This window comes from Lipotes vexillifer, unplaced genomic scaffold (assembly GCF_000442215.2).
Source record: "Lipotes vexillifer unplaced genomic scaffold, Lipotes_vexillifer_v1.1 scaffold306, whole genome shotgun sequence".
NCBI classification, from domain to species: Eukaryota; Metazoa; Chordata; class Mammalia; order Artiodactyla; family Lipotidae; genus Lipotes; species Lipotes vexillifer.
This window is the reverse complement of record NW_006789814.1, coordinates 1,425,628-1,442,016: the sequence shown is the minus strand read 5'-3', so window position 1 is coordinate 1,442,016 and position 16,389 is coordinate 1,425,628. Positions and strand designations below refer to the sequence as shown.

At 46.1% G+C, this 16,389-nt stretch overlaps 1 protein-coding gene across 1 annotated transcript in view; it reads left to right on the top strand.

The window, feature by feature from the left end:
* The window catches only part of SNX29 (sorting nexin 29), a 569,236-nt gene that overhangs the window by 386,427 nt on the left and 166,420 nt on the right, over positions 1–16,389 (top strand). Inside the window, exon 18 of the mRNA XM_007462815.1 lies at positions 2,275–2,356. Within this exon, the coding sequence (XP_007462877.1) occupies positions 2,275–2,356 (82 nt within the window). The remainder of the gene's footprint in view (positions 1–2,274; positions 2,357–16,389) is intronic.

Below are 16,389 nucleotides of genomic sequence, written 5' to 3'. Positions count from 1 at the left end.
AGGAGAGAGGGCGGGGCATCGGAAGAGCATTTTGTTAGAGCCAGGCTGAGCCAAGTTGAAATCTTAACCGCAGGACTCATGCTGGTGTGACCTTGGGCGAGCCACTTAACCTCTCTGAGCCTGAGTTTCCTCATTCATAAGGCGCAGATCCAAGAGTGGGGTTATGAAAAGCACGGAGGGGATCAAGAGGCCCCGCAGTGCTTGGCAGCGGCGGTAGAGGTGGAGGTGCCTGTTAGATTGGTGAGGGGGCTCGTGGAGGTTAAGAGCTGAAGGATGAAAATCAAAGGCGAGTTTGCTTCGCATGGGCCTTTGGGGGGCGGGGTGGACGGGAGTACGTAGTGAAGAGGATCATGGGATGGCGGCCTGGCGGAGGGAAAGGGGGGGCCAGCTGGGGAGAGAGCTGAAAGCCGCGGAGGGGATCCCAGAGACAAGGCACTCGTGAGGCGCAAGGGACTCATTCATAAAGCAAGAATTTGTCACGTGCCTGCTGCGGGGCGGGGTCGTGCCAGGTCATCGGCGGAGGGGGTGAGTCAGCCGCGGTCCCTGCTCTCAGGCAGCCTGTGCCGGTCCCGCCACCTCGTCCCTTCTGCTCCCGCCCAGGTTGATCACCTCCACTGAGGCCAGAGGGAAGCACCATCTCCCTCGCCCTCTTCTCTTGCAGAGAAGGCCCTGGCTGACCTCAGCTCCATCCCCAGCCCTCCCTTCATACCAACTGCCCTGGTAGATTTGCCTCCTCCAACTTATTTGGTCTTCCATACTTGGGATCATTATTTTATTCCCTTAACTCACACTTCTGAGTCTAGGAGAGAGAGCTAGGTGCTCTGAAAGGGAGAGCATGTTCGGGGGGGACCTGGGGGCCCTCCTGGAGCCCTGGGAGGTGGTCCAGCCCTCACCAGTCCTGGGAGGTTAATGAAAACCAGAGCGGCAGAAAGCCGCTTCTGCACCCCTCCCCCTCCCGACAGAAATGAAAGGGGAGCACTCTAGTCACTAGCACAGTTTGGGGGACCTTTCCAGGAGGGGTGTCATTAGATATCCAAATCAGTTTGGTGCCTCAGAATGGCAGTTTGTACTTGGAGCCCTGGGGAGGTGATCAATAGGGTGTATTTTGCCCCATGAAGGCGGTCAGCACCTGGGCTCAGAGCTTAGAAGAAATGCTGCTTCAGGAGAGAAGCATTTCTTTGTGAAAATGAAATGCTCTTTACTGTGGAGGTTGTGAGGCTGTTGAGTCATGGATTCTTCCGTCATCAGTGTCTCAAACTGTGTTCTAAGCACAGGAGGCTGGCGAATTTTTAAGAGCTGCTCTTTAGAGATAAGGAGAGCTCCAGAAAAAGCGTTTAGCCCTGGAGCAACTCCTAGCAGAAACGAGGGCTAGGACCTCCCAGCCCTTCCAGAATTGCACAGCACTGTTGTGAGAGCTGTTAATGATTGATCTGGAAGTTTCAGTGACAGTTAACTTACCAGCTTCACATGATGTAGATCCAGCTGGAGGAAGAGTGGTGGTGGTGGGTGTGCGCGCCCAGTGACTCAGAGTTAGGTTCAAGTCATCACGCAAGGAGAAACTGTCACGTAACCGAAAGAACCCTTGAAGTTCTCTCAAATAGCCAGCGAGGATCAACCGAGATAATCAAGGTGACAGCACGGAGCCGTGCAGCGTATGTGCTCAGTAAATGATTTTGCTCTATTCGAGCCACACACAGTGGTTTTGGAAAAGTTGCGAGAGTGGTTATTGGTGCCAGGCTTCCTGGAATCCCCTCTCCCCACCCCAAAGAGCTATCTCTTGCATAGCCTGAGTGTTGGTCTCCTGAGCTCTTTCGTGGAGCCTGACCTTAAAGTGGGGGTCAGGGTCTAAAGTGGGCACGGTGAGGAGGCAGCGTGACTCCTCCAAACGCTCCAGAAGCCCTGTGGGCGTTAGTGCTCTTGACCCTCCCTCGCCTCGTGGGGGCTTCCGGTGATCGTCCCCCTCTTCAGATGAGCAAACTGAGGTTCAGATAAACTATGGGCCACGGTCACTCAGTTAGTAAGGACTGAAGGACAGCTCTTTCTCATTCCAGAATACAAACTACATATATAAATTTAAAATATATATATATATTTTAAACTAAGTCCCTGAAAAATAATCTTGGGGGACCAAGTAATGAGATGGAAACTGGTGCTTTAGCTTACAGTTAAGTGTAACAGATGTTGCCGTGCATCGTGTGCCTCTTAGGGGAGAAAATAGCTTCCTCCCTTTTTTGGTAAATTGAAATGACCGCTTTGCATCTTTCTTTTGTTCAGATCAAACCGAGCGCTGATCAACGTCTGGATCCCATCGGTGTTTCTCCGGGGCAAAGCCACCAATGCATTCCACGTGTATCAGGTAATCACCTGGTTTTCAGTTAGATGTCACCGCTGGGGTGGGGACCACACTTGTTTGTTACTCTCTGGTGCTTTTGCCTCTTGGCAATGGAGTGCCATACGTAGAAGCCACAGCCTCCAAATGCCAGCATCCATCTGCCCAACCTCCCCGGGGAAATGATCCTCCTGTCAGACAGAAGGAGGCAGGGTGGAGCTTTCTCGTGCTGTCGGGCCTCCTAGCGTGGCCATGACCGCTCAGCTCGGACCGCTTGAGCAGAAATGGGATTTGTTGGCTCGTGTTGCAACTGAAACGTCCAGGCGTGGGTCTGGCCTCAGACCTGCCTGGACCTGTGGTCAGACATCTGCTCCCATTTCCCCTGGTTTCCTCTGCTTGGGCGTCCTTTTCAGGCTGGCGCCCTCTGTGGGTGGACCAGGCAGTTCCCAGCAGCACCAGACTCTCAGCCTGTCCGGGCATCTGTCAGGAATCTGTCTTGGATCCCAAGCCCATCCCTAAACCCCAGGGTTGGGAGATGGACTCCTGTGATGGGCCAGCTTCGAATCATGTGACCCCCACTGGCACTGGGGTTGGAGTTGCCCTCGTCTGACCATGTGACTGAGAGAGGGGTGAGGGGGCTCCCCAGATGAAAACCAGGCCACTCTTTGCCAAAGAAGGGGCAACAGCCACTTGGCAAGTGGACACTGCAGACGTGCCCAGTGCTTCCTTGAGGTAGAGCTGATCACCCCCTCCCCGGTTGAGGATTGCGTGTCTGAAACCAGCGGACCTTTGTTTTGGAGGTGATTTTGCCCCAACAGTTGGGACCCCAGTTGTCCATCTTTTCTCTGATTTTCTGATGCCTCTTCCAGCCCTGCCTACCTACCCTCTTCTTGGCTTTCTTGTTTCTCTTTCTTTTTCTTACCTGATCTGCAGCTGTTGGCGTTCACTTGTCCTGGGACTGTTTTGTTTTCAACTTTGACTCTTAGCCACTTATGGTTCTGCTGTTGAATTATCACAACAACCTCCGCTACGCTTTGTTCTGATTCCCCACGAGCTCCGTGAAGAGCCTTGAGCCTTGCCATTTTTCTTAGTGGGGAATTGACCATTGAGGAAGTCTTCTCAGCTATTAGGATAGTTTCCCCAGAGACTGGGGTGGTGCAAAAAGGACCCTGAACTTGAGAATAGAAGCCCTGGTCTCAGTTTTGTGGCCTTAGGTAAATCTCAGTTTCCTTATCTGTAAAACAGAAATAATAATTATGCTTACTTTGCAAAGCTGTTGTTATTGGGATTAGAAATACATGGTGTCCAGTAGGCACTTGGTATTCGTTTCTCATCTTCCAAAATGATCGCCGTGTTTGGTCTTTGATGGCAGGACTGGCAGTGGGCATGAGTTACATAGGAATGGGCTTAAGCATGATACACGCCCCTTACCTGAAATCTTACGGACAAATGAGCTAGAGTTTGGCAAGGAAGTTTGCACTGGGAAGTTATTCTAGTTTACTTGTTCAGCTGGGCGACAGTAGCACTTTAAGAAGAGAATCTGAGTGTTCCTGATGCTCTCAGCTCTGGCTTGAAAGCAGGATTAGATATGACAGATTTCCGAATATCCTCTTCTCCTTTTATCCCAAACCAAACCCCCACCCCCCCCGCAAAAAAAAAAAATCTCTTATTTGAGCATCCTTCAAGTTCTGCTTTGTGGTCATCAGAAAGCTGGGAGGTGTTGCCTGGAGAATGAAAAAAGTGAAGCGGACAGCTTTATTTTAGAGCAAAATTAAAATGCGAGATCGCTTGAGAGGTTTCCTTGACCTTTCAGTTTTCACTCCTCCCCCTCCCCTCACCCCAGGAAGCAAGGGCCGTTTTTAGCTCCTGAAAGCCAGCTAAGGAATGAGATGGACACAGCAAATATGCAGTTGCCTGGGAGATTGTTTCCACAGTGGCCACCGTGGGATTTGAGCCACACTCTCCCCATCCTTGACCATTTCCAGAGTTTTCCTGGGTGTGGTCCAGCCAGTGCGTGGAGGATAAGGCCTGGATTTCATGGAGCCATGAGGCTGACAGCTCCCACATCACGTAGAGCAGCTGCGTCCCACGCTGTGGGCTGTCTGAAATCTCTCCTGATCTTAGAGTGTGTTGAATGCAACTGTTTTTCTCCTTTTAGCTAACAACGCTTCTGGTTGGTACCTAAGAGCAAACTCTGAGCATGTGTTTGGAAGAATTTTAGAAGGTCTTCATTACAGTGTGATTTTTTTTGGTTTTTGTTGTTTTTTAAATGATAAATGATATTGGAGAGAGAGTGACTCCTGTAAAATACTGGTACTGTTGGACATTATTTTTATTAGTTAAAAAATTGCATTTTATATAATTCCACAAAAGATTTGAGATAATTTCTAGAGAAACTCAGAAAAGAGTGATGAAATAGAAGTAAGAAATAAAATATCAAGAGTCAGAGAAGATGTAAACTAAGAGTGTTTCCATTAAGGGAACAGTGGAAATCGTATACATACATACATACGTATATATGAGATCCTATGTGGTTGCTCTCATTGGTTTGTAAGTTTCCTTTGAGCTTCCTGGCAACCAGTGTGAAAATGGAAATGTGGCTATTTTGGATAATTCCATTGCTAATGAGAAGAAAATATGTCAGTTCCTCAAAGGGAGTTCTAAAAGAAATGTCCTCACAGAGCTTTAGATGAAGCAATAATAAAGAATGTGGTAGATGATGCCCTGTTACCTCCCTAGGACAAATCACTGTCAGGTTTCCTTAAGATCTCCCTCCAAGGAAGCCAAGGGCATAACCTCAAAATGAACCATAGTTCATTTGAAGAGCCCAGACAAAAAGATCAGCACGTGTAGCTTTCTCAGTAGATCTGCACTGTCCTGTCCGACAGCCACGAGCCAGGTGTGGTCATTTAAATTTTTTTTTTTTTTTTTTTTTTTTTTGGCTGTGTTAGGTCTTCGCTGCTGCATGTGGGCTTTCTCTAGTTGCCGCAAGCAGGAGATACTCTTTGTTGCGGAACATGGGCTCTAGGTACATGGGCTTCAGTAGTTGTGGCGCATGGGCTTAGTTGCTCCGCGGCATGTGGGATCTTCCTGGACCAGGGCTCAAACCTGTGTCCCCTGCATTGGCAGGAGGATTCTTAATCACTGTGCCACGATTGGTGGCATCATTTAAATTTGACTTAATCAAAATGGGAAGAAATTAAACTCTAGTTCCTCAGGCACACCAGCCACATTTCAAGTACTTCTTAGCCACATGTGGCTGGTGGCTGCTGTATTGGACAACGCGGATACAGCACATTTCCATCATCGTAGGAGGCTCTGTTGGATGGTGATGATCTAGAGCAGTCTGTCCCAGAGTGGCGGAAAGCAAGATGATCTTCTGTGTGATCTCTGTGTGCTTAGTGAGGTTTTAGAGAGACAGAGACTGGACGTCCAATAAATAGTTCTGCAGGGAGAAGGCCACTCGCCTTTCAGCTCTTCCATCACTGGCAATGACCTGGAAGAGAAAGTCTCCACATGGCCATTAGGCCTTTAACGCCCTCTAATCATGCATCTTAGCAAAGACAGAGGAAGGCCCAGGATCAACGCCTTTGGCAGGCACCAGACTCCAGCTCAATTAACTACATTGTTTTCTTTCATTGTATTTGTTGTTACATCTGCCTTCTACTATTTTTCCATTTACTACAGTGATGTACAGTTTCCTTTTAAAATAAATTTAAGCAGAAAGAAAGTGAGTCAACTTAAAGAAAAATACTAAATGTATGATAGTGAAAACAGCAAGAAGTTTAGGACGGTGCTGTGGGAATGAATAATATTTGGGAAATGCCACCTCTCAGTGGTCTGTGTATGTTACGTAAAATAGCTCATGCAATCCTCACAACAACCCAGTGAGGTAACAAATGCTTATTATCCCCATTTTATAGATGAGAAAACAAAGACACAGAGAAGCAGCTCATTCAGTAACATGACTCTCAGCCCCCAAAGCATTTTCTGACAAGGTGCCGATTTGCACAGATTCTGTGAATGTGGGCAGAGTCCAGATTTTAAAATCCGAGAAGCAGATGGGGCAGTTGCCTTGGAAGGGCCCAGCCTGACCAAGAACTTGCCTGTGTGGGTGGCCCCCTGCATCCCTGAGGCCATGGGCCAAGGGCCCCCCTTCCGCCAAGCCAGGGTTTTTCTGTCCATCTGTTCCAGGCCCCCTGCAGTACACACATCAGAGCCCTGCAAAACCCAGAGCCAAGCTGTGGGCAAGTTTGCTTTGGAAAATTGTTAAAGCAGGGCCTCTTGGCCACGACTGCTCTGGCCACAGAAGAGTTTCAGGGATGCTTCCTCAGAACCTCTTGTTTGAGCAGTGGCAGGGTCCCCGGAGCCTGCCCTGGGACACTTGGGAACTGTGGCACTTCTGACTGCAGAGGAACTCAGCTAGGTCACCTGCTGCCCAGTGTTACTGGACTCTCACCACTTGTCTTGTGGGAGAGGTCTGGGTGTATATTTTGCACAAAGGATCCTGGCCAGAAGTGCTGTTCCTTGACTGGATTGAATCCAAGTTATTTTAAAAAGTTTGTATCTCCAAACACCATGGTTTCCACACTCTACTCCCAGGTCCCAAGGTGGGTGCTGAGGTGTGTTCTGGCATAAAAGTAGGAAAAGGCAGCCTTTGACCAATTTTCAGAGCAAAAGTAAAATTGATGTCCAGAACTTTCCCAATTAAAATTTTTCTTCCACAGATGTTTCTTACTTCTGGCCCCTCTGCTAACTAATGCTTGGCTGCCAGCAGACACTAGCCAGAGACAAAGTGTTTCAATAGCAACAAGCAGAATGGAAAAAAACAAAGCAAAACCCTGTTTACTAACTGGTCTTGCTCAGTTTCTCTCTCTCTCTGTCTCTCTCTCTCTCTGTGTTAATACACAGTTGTCGTGGTGGGTCTGACTTTCTGTCCCTTCCACATGACATAGTGACATTTGTTGTTAATCAATTAGTTCCTAGTTTATACCTTTGCAAATGTTTTCTCTTATTTCCCAAATACCCCAACTTCCAAACCAGTTTGACGTCCACTGTCTTAATATCCTACTGCAGTGTTTATAAAGGCATGTTAGGCCTTAAAACAATCTACTTATTTTTTTTCCTTTTGCAAATATTACAGCCGCTAAATCGGCATGAAATAATACATCAATACACTTACTCTCTGAACCCTTAGGTCTTTCCCTTTGAAAAGCACTGTTAGTGTAAGTACAGCTGGAATCAGTCCTCTACGTGGGAGTTTATTTCAGCCTTTGAGTTTCGCCAGGAACACTGGCGACAGCGCAATATTCCATTTGCCCAGCACAACTAATTAGGTCTCCTTTGTAAAGAAAGTTGCTTTGTTTCAGCAAAGCTTTTTCCTCCTAGAATAAGTCCCCTTTCCTTGGGACCACAGGAGGCTGTCTTGACTTAGAGAAAAGGCGGTACCCCAGGAAGACTCCTTCAGTGTTGGAGGTTCCCCCACCCCCAAGAGGTTATTGTGTAGCCTGGGCAGGTGTTTTCAAGGTTTATTCTAGGGGAGCATATTTATATATGCAGTGCAGGGAAAGCCCATGATTTTTCGTGTTAGTAATAGATCACAGGGTCTGGCGGGCTGCATGGGGCCGCAGGTGGTTTGGAGGATGGTCATGTTTTTGCACCTCAGGCGTCGGGTGCTTCAGCCCTTTTCATCTCTGTCCTAAGATGGTTTACTCTTCAGGCCCTCAAGTTTGCTGTTACTTACGGCTCCATCTTTATGCTTACTTAGTGTATAGCTATGCGAGAGGGAGGGATTCATTAAGTAGAGACGGATGAGATGTTTGAGCCACGCACAGATATGGGAATGGCAGCTGCAGTAACATGGGCTGATGAGAAGCCTCCGCCCTAGCGGTTACCATTCCAGGTGTGGGGACATAGGGACCAGTTCTGAGGCCGAAGGGATTCTCTCTCGTTCACGTCAGGTCCTTCCCACCACACCTCCTGTGAACCAGGCAGGCGGGAAAGACAGCTGTGGATCGTTTGATTTCTGTGTTTCGTTCCAGCCAGGTTGGCTTCTGTGCTGCATGATAAGCAAAACTGTGGGAGGCTCTGCCTTTGTTCTCGCTCTCTCCTTCCTTGAGGACTTTCCATCCCACAAAGTCAAGCACCTCCGCACCTCTGAGGATTACAGCACATTAACCTCCAGCTGTTCTTGGGATGCTCAAGGCTTCTGGGAAAGCCTGATACAGGTGAAAACAAAAAGCCAAATGGAAAAAGCCTGTTTGCCTCCCCTTGGACATACGTGTCACTATTATTCTGTTACTGCCTTTATCTTCTCAAACAGGAGGAACTTTTTTTTCCCCTTTCATAGTATAATTCCTTTATTTATCCCAAAGCTGTGGATTGAGGGCCCACTAGATGCCAGACATGTGCTAAACGCTGCAGAGCCTGGGGTGAGCAAGACTTGACATTGCACTTACCCTCCCAACCTCACAGTCTAGAGGGGGACAGTTGCTCTTGAGTAAACAGGACAGTCTCGCGAGATAAGGGCTGCAGAGAGAGGTACGGGTGGGAGGGACGGAACACCACTCACCTTGCAAAGTGGCAACAGACGATGGATGGATAACGTGGTTGGCACAGCGCCTGGCAAACAGCTACCGTGCAGACACTACCTTTAGTGACCTAAGGACCACTTGACTTGTGATAAGCAGTTAGACCTGAAAGTAAACATAAAAGAGTTACCCCCTGTTGAACTGAATGTCTCTGGGAACGTTTGCGTGTTCAAAAAAGCCTTTAGCATCTACTTGATCAGGGGTTCCACATCAGCCTCCTTAGGGGAGGCAAGAAGCAAGACACCTTTGTCCTCAAGGTGTCTGGGTCTGGGGAGGGGACGGAGCCCCATCAAGCAGCTGAAATGCAAGGGTCGTGTCGAGCGGCTACATGAAGGCTTAGCGGAGGGGTGAGCTCTGCTGGAGGGAGAGATCTGGGCTCAGAGGTGAAACCTAGGATCATAGTTCACTTTCCCAATGGGACTCCCTGGAAGCCTGAAAGCATTAATGCCCAGGCCCCAGTACATTATAGTTTCACCAGCCCAGAGCTGCCCAGTTGGTGCTAGGTTTAGTCTTGTTTTGAATTCAAGTACAGTCCTTACTTATTGAGTACTGGGTTACACCAGTGACATTATTCACCAGCGTCTCCAAGGTGCCTGTACATGATCCCACAGCGTCATCACCCTCTTGGCCTCCTCCAAGGAGGTTTCCCAAGATGGTACCCCAGTTTAATGCTGCCTCTTTGTGTGGAGCCATAGGCACAGCTAGCACGTAAATCTGGACGAGCTAAACACATATAGGTTCTCAGTTTCTGTTGCTGGAATACAGTTGGGGTGGCCTCAAGGAGGTACCACCCCCAGTTCTGATGTACTACTGGCCGTCTTCTTCCCAGGGCACTGCAGGTGGCATTTGGTTATTGTTGATCATTGTCAAGAACGTCTTCTCCTTTGAGATCTGCTTTGTAAAATCCCTAATCTTTGCTAATTAAGGCAATCTGAATTGGCCATAATTCTTATATTGGACTTTCAGGACATCTCCATTTCTGATTTGGTGTAGAAATGGACTCTAGTAAAATTATTGAGTATTAAACATTATATTAGGAACACTTTTTGCTGCAAGTAACATATTATCTCACTCAAAGTGACTTAACCAATAGGAGTTAATATACGTAACAAAAAGTTGGGGACTCAGGTATTCAATAGCTTAATCACATCAGTGGCTTCCAGAGCTGTTAGCACTTCCTCTTTACAAGACAGTGTCCAAGTGGGAAGAAGAGAGGTTTTTACTCACACAGTATTTTTTTAATCAAAAAGAAAAATCTTTGCCTAAAGCCCTCCTGTGGACTTCCCTTAGATCCCATTGACCCAAGGTGAGGTCACATAGCCATGGTTTCACTGAAAGCAAAGCTGGGAAAATGAGCATCTCCCTGTCTCAGTCCCTGAGCAGGTGGAGAGCTCTGCCAGTAGGTGAGACAGGCAGGGAACTGGCCATTGGGTAGGCAGCCGGGCGTCTGCCACAGGCACTATAATGTACATTGTGTTGACAGAAATTCATCAGTCGAGGGACTTCCCGGGTGGCTCAGTGGTTAAGAATCCGCCTGCCAATGCAGGGGAGCACAGGTTCGAGCCCTGGTCTGGGAAGATACCACATGCCGTGGAGCAGCTAAGCCCATGCGCCACAACTACTGAGCCTGCGCTCTAGAGCCCGTGGGCCACAACTACTGAGCCTGCATGCCACAACTACTGAGCCCTGTGCTGCAACTACTGAAGCCCGTGTGCCTAGAGCCCGTGCTCTGCAACAAGAGAAGCCACTGCAATGAGAAGCCCATGCACTGCGACAAAGAGTAGCCCCCACTCGCCGCAACTAGAGAAAGCCCGCTTGAGGCAGCGAAGACCCAATGCGGCCAAAAATAGTTAATTAATTAATTAAAAAGAAATCAGTTGATCTAAGAAAGAAATGGAAAATTTTATTCGAGTCAAATTGAGGAACAGCATCTCAGAAACAGGAACAGCACCTCAGAAAGCTCTGAGAACCATTCCACCCAGTAGAAGTCAAAGCACAGTTATATAAGTTTTTTTGAGACAGAGGGCTGTAACTGAAATGATGCATTACTGACAGTTGACACAGTCCAGATGTGCAAGTACAAAGTGGTGGGTCATCATGACCCCTTAAGAGATCAAGAAGGGGAGAGGAGCTTCAACATGGCGGAAGAGTAACACGTGGAGATCACCTTCCTCCCCACAAATACATCAGAAATACATCTACATGTGAAACTCCTACAGAACACCTACTGCATGCTGGCAGAAGACCTCAGACCTCCCAAAAGGCAAGAAACTCCCCACGTACCTGGGTAGGGCAAAAGAGAAAAGAAGAAACCGAGACAAAAGAATAGGGATGGGACCTGCACCAGTGGGAGGGAGTCGTGAAGGAGGAAAGGTTTCCACACACTAGGAAGCCCCTTCGCGGGCGGAGGCTGCAGGTGGCGGAGCGGGGAGGCTTCGGAGCCACAGAGGAGAGCACAGCAACGGTGTGGAGGGCAAAGCGGAGAGGTTCCCGCAGAGAGGATCGGTGCCGACCAGCACTCACCAGCCCGACAGGTTTGTCTGCTCACCCTGTGGGGCCGGCGGGAGCTGGGAGCTGAGGCTCGGGCTTCAGTCGGATCGCAGGGAGAGGACTGGGGTTGGCGGCGTGAACACAGCCTGAAGGGGGCTAGTGCGCCACGGCTAGCCGGGAGGGAGTCTGGGAAAAGGTCTAGAGCTGCAGAAGAGGCAAGAGACTTTTTCTTCCCTCTTTGTTTCCTGGTGTGCGAGTAGAGGGGATTAAGAGCGCTGCTTAAAGGAGCTCCAGAGACAGGCGTGAGCCGTGGCTATCAGCATGGACCCCAGAGACGGGCATGGGACGCTAAGGCTGTTGCTGCCGCCACCAAGAAGCATGTGTGCAAGCACAGGTCACTCTCCACACCTCCCCTCCCGGTAGTCTGTGCAGCCCTCCACTGCCAGGGTCCTGTGATCCAGGGACAACTTCCCCAGGAGAACACACGGCGCGCCTCAGGCTGTGCAGTGTCACGCTGGCCTCTGCCACTGCAGGCTCACCCCGCATCCGTACCCCTTCCTCCCCCCGGCCTGAGTGAGCCAGAGCCCCCGAATCAGCTGCTCCTTTAACCCCGTCCTGTCGGGGCAGGGAACAGATGCCTTCAGGAAACCTACATGCAGAGGTGGGGCCAAATCCAAAGCTGAACCCCAGGAGTTGTGCTAACAAAGAAGAGAAAGGGAAGTCTCTCCCATCAGCCTCAGGAGCAGCGGATTAAATCTCCACAGTCAACTTGATGTACCCTGCATCTGTGGAATACCTGAATAGACAACAAATCATCCCAAATTGAGGAGGTGGACTTTGGGAGCAATGATATATATATATTTTTTTTTTTTTCTCTTTTTTTCATTTTGTGAGTGTGTATGTGTATGCTTCTGTGTGTGATTTTGCCTGTATAGCTTTGCTTTTACCATTTGTCCTAGGGTTCTGTCTGTCCGTTTTTTTTTCTTAGTATAGTTTTTAGCGCTTCTTATCATTGTTGGATTTGTTTTTTGTTTTGGTTGCTCTCTTCTTTCTTTCTTTCTTTTTTTATTTTTATTTAAAAAATTTTTTTTAATAATTATTTTTTATTTTAGTAACTTTTTATTTTATTTTATCTTCTTCTTTCTTTCTTTCATTCTTTTCTCCCTTTTATTCTGAGCCATGTGGATGACAGGCTCTTGGTGCTCCAGCCAGGTGTCAGCGCTGTGCCTCTGAAGTGGGAGAGCCAAGTTCAGGACATTGGTCCACAAGAGACCTCCCAGCTCCACATAATATCAAACGACGAAAATCTCCTAGAGATCTCCATCTCAATGCCAAGACCCAGCTCCACTCAACAACCAGCAAACTACAGTGCAGGACACCCTATGCCAAACAACTAGCAAGACAGGAACACAACCCCACCCATTAGCAGAGAGGCTGCCTAAAATCATAATAAGTCCACAGACACCCCAAAACACACCACCAGATGTGGACCTGCCCACCAGAAAGACAAGATCCAGCCTCATTCACCAGAACACTGGCACTAGTCCCCTCCACCAGAAAGCCTACCCAACCCACTGAACCAACCTTAGCAACTGGGGGCAGACACCAAAAACAAAGGGAACTGAGAACTTGCAGCCTGCGAAAAGGAGACCCCAAACGCAGTAAGTTAAGCAAAATGAGAAGACAGAGAAACACACAGCAGATGAAGGAGCAAGGTAAAAACCCACCAGACCTAACAAATGAAGAGGAAGTAGGCAGTCTACCTGAAAAATCATTCAGAGTAATGATAGTAAAGATGATCCAAAATCTTGGAAATAGAATGGAGAAAATACAGGAAACATTTAACAAGGACCTGAAAGAACTAAAGAGCAAACAAACAGTGATGAACAACACAGTAAGTGAAATTAAAAATTCTCTAGAAGGGATCAATAGCAGAATAACTGAGGCAGAAGAACGGATAAGTGACCTGGAAGATAAAATAGTGGAAATAACTACTGCAGAGCAGAAAAAGAAAAAACAACATTCGAATTATAGGGGTTCCAGAAGAAGAAGAGAAAAAGAAAGGGACTGAGAAAATATTTGAAGAGATTATAGTTGAAAACTTCCCTAATATGGGAAAGGAAATAGTTAATCAAGTCCAGGAAGCACAGAGAGTCCCATACAGGATAAATTCAAGGAGAAACACGCCAAGACACATATTAATCAAACTGTCAAAAATTAAATACAAAGAAAACATATTAAAAGCAGCAAGGGAAAAACAACAAATAACACACAAGGGAACCCCAATAAGGTTAACAGCTGATCTTTCAGCAGAAGCTCTGCAAGCCAGAAGGGACTGGCAGGACATATGTAAAGTGATGAAGGAGAAGAACCTGCAACCAAGATGACTCTACCCAGCAAGGATCTCATTCAGATTTGACGGAGAAATTAAAACCTTTACAGACAAGGAAAAGCGGAGAGAATTCAGCACCACCGGACCAGCTTTACAACAAATGCTAGAGGAACTTCTCTAGGCGGGAAACACAAAAGAAGGAAAAGTCCTACAATAACAAACCCAAAACAATTAAGAAAATGGTAACAGGAACGTACATATCGATAATCACCTTAAATGTAAATGGATTAAATGCTCCAGCCAAAAGACATAGAGTGGCTGAATGGATACAAAAACAAGACCCATATATATGCTGTCTACAAGAGACCCACTTCAGACCTAGGGACACATACAGACTGAAAGTGAGGGGATGGAAAAAGATATTCCATGCAAATGGAAACCAAAAGAAAGCTGGAGTAGCAATTCTCATATCAGACAAATAGACTTTAAAGACGATTACAAGAGACAAATAAGGACACTACATAATGATCAAGGGATTGATCCAAGAAGAAGATATAACAATTGTAAATATTTATGCACCCAGCATAGGAGCACCTCAATACATAAGGCATATACTAACAGCCATAAAAGGGGAAACCGACAGTAACACAGTCATAGTAGGGGACTTTAACACCCCACTTTCACCAATGGGCAGATCATCCAAAATGAAAATAAAAAAGGAAACACAAGCTTTAAATGATACATTAAACAAGATGGACCTAATTGATATTTATAGGACATTCCATCCAAAAACAACAGAATACACTTTCTTCTCAAGTGCTCATGGAACATTCTCCAGGATAGATCACATCTTGGGTCACAAATAACGCCTTGGTAAGTTTAAGAATATTGAAATCATATCAAGTATCTTTTCTGACCATAATGCTATGAGACTAGATATCAATTACAGGAAAAAATCTGTAAAAAAATACGAACACATGGAGGCTAAACAATACACTACTTAATAACCAAGAGATCACTGAAGAATTCAAAGAGGAAATCAAAAAATACCTAGAAACAAACGACAGTGAAAACACAATGACCCAAAACGTATGGGATGCAGCAAAAGCAGTTCTAAGAGGGAAGTTTATAGCAATACAGTCCTACCTCAAGAAACAAGAAACATCTCAAATAAACAACCTAACCTTACACCTAAAGCAGTTGGAGAAAGAAGAAGAAAAAACCCCCAAAGTTAGCAGAAGGAAATAAATCATAAAGATCAGATCACAAATAAATGAAGGAAACAGTAGCAAAGATCTATAAAACTAAAAGCTGGTTCTTAGAGAAGGTAAACAAAATTGATAAGCCATTAGCCAGATTCATCAAGAAAAAAAGGGAGAGACTCAAATCAACAGAATTACAAATGAAAAAGGAGAAGTAACAACTGACGCTGCAGAAATACAAAGGATCATGAGAGATTACTACAAGCAACTCTATGCCAATAAAAGAGACAATCTGGAAGAAATGGAAAAATTCTTAGAAATGCACAACCTGCCAAGACTGAATCAGGGAGAAATAAAAAATATGAACAGATCAATCACAAGCACTGAAATTGAGACTGTGATGAAAACTCTTCCAACAAACAAAAGCCCAGGACCAGCTGGCTTCACAGGCGAATTCTGTCAAACATTTAGAGAAGAGCTAACATGAATCCTTCTCAAACTCTTCCAAAATATAGCAGAGGGAGGAACACTCCCAAACTCATTCTACGAGGCCACCATCACCCTGATACCAAAACCAGACAAAGATGTCACAGAGAAAGAAAACTACAGGCCAATATCACTGATGAACATAGATGCAAAAATCCTCAACAAAATACTAGCAAACAGAATCCAAGAGCACATTAAAAGGATCATACACCATGATCAAGTGGGGTTTATTCCAGGAATGCAAGGATTCTTCAGTATATGCAAATCAATCAGTGTGATACACCATATTAACAAATTGAAGGAGAAAAACCATGTGATCATCTCAGTAGATGCAGAGAAATCTTTTGACAAAATTGAACACCCATTTATGATAAAAACCCTCCAGAAAGTAGGCATAGAGGGAACTTACCTCAACATAATAAAGGCCATATATGACAAACCCACAGCCAACGTCATCCTCAATGGTGAAAAACTGAAAGCATTTCCACTAAGATCAGGAACAAAACAAGGTTGCCCACTCTCACCACTCTTATTCAACATAGTTTTGGAAGTTTTAGCCACAGCAATCCGAGAAGAAAAGGAAATAAAAGGAATCCAAATCGGAAAAGAAGAAGTAAAGCTGTCACTGTTTGCAGATGACATGATACTATACATAGAAAATCCTAAAGATGCTACCAGAAAACTGCTAGAGCTAATCAATGAATTTGGTAAAGTAGCAGGATACACAATTAATGCACAGAATTCTCTTACATTCCTATACACTAACGATGAAAAATCTGAAAGTGAAATTAAGAAAACACTCCCATTTACCATTGCAACAAAAAGAATAAAATATCTAGGAATAAACCTACATAAGGAGACAAAAGACCTGTATGCAGAAAATAAGACACTGATGAAAGAAATTAAAGATGATACAAATAGATGGAGAGATATACCATGTTCTTGGATTGGAAGAATCAA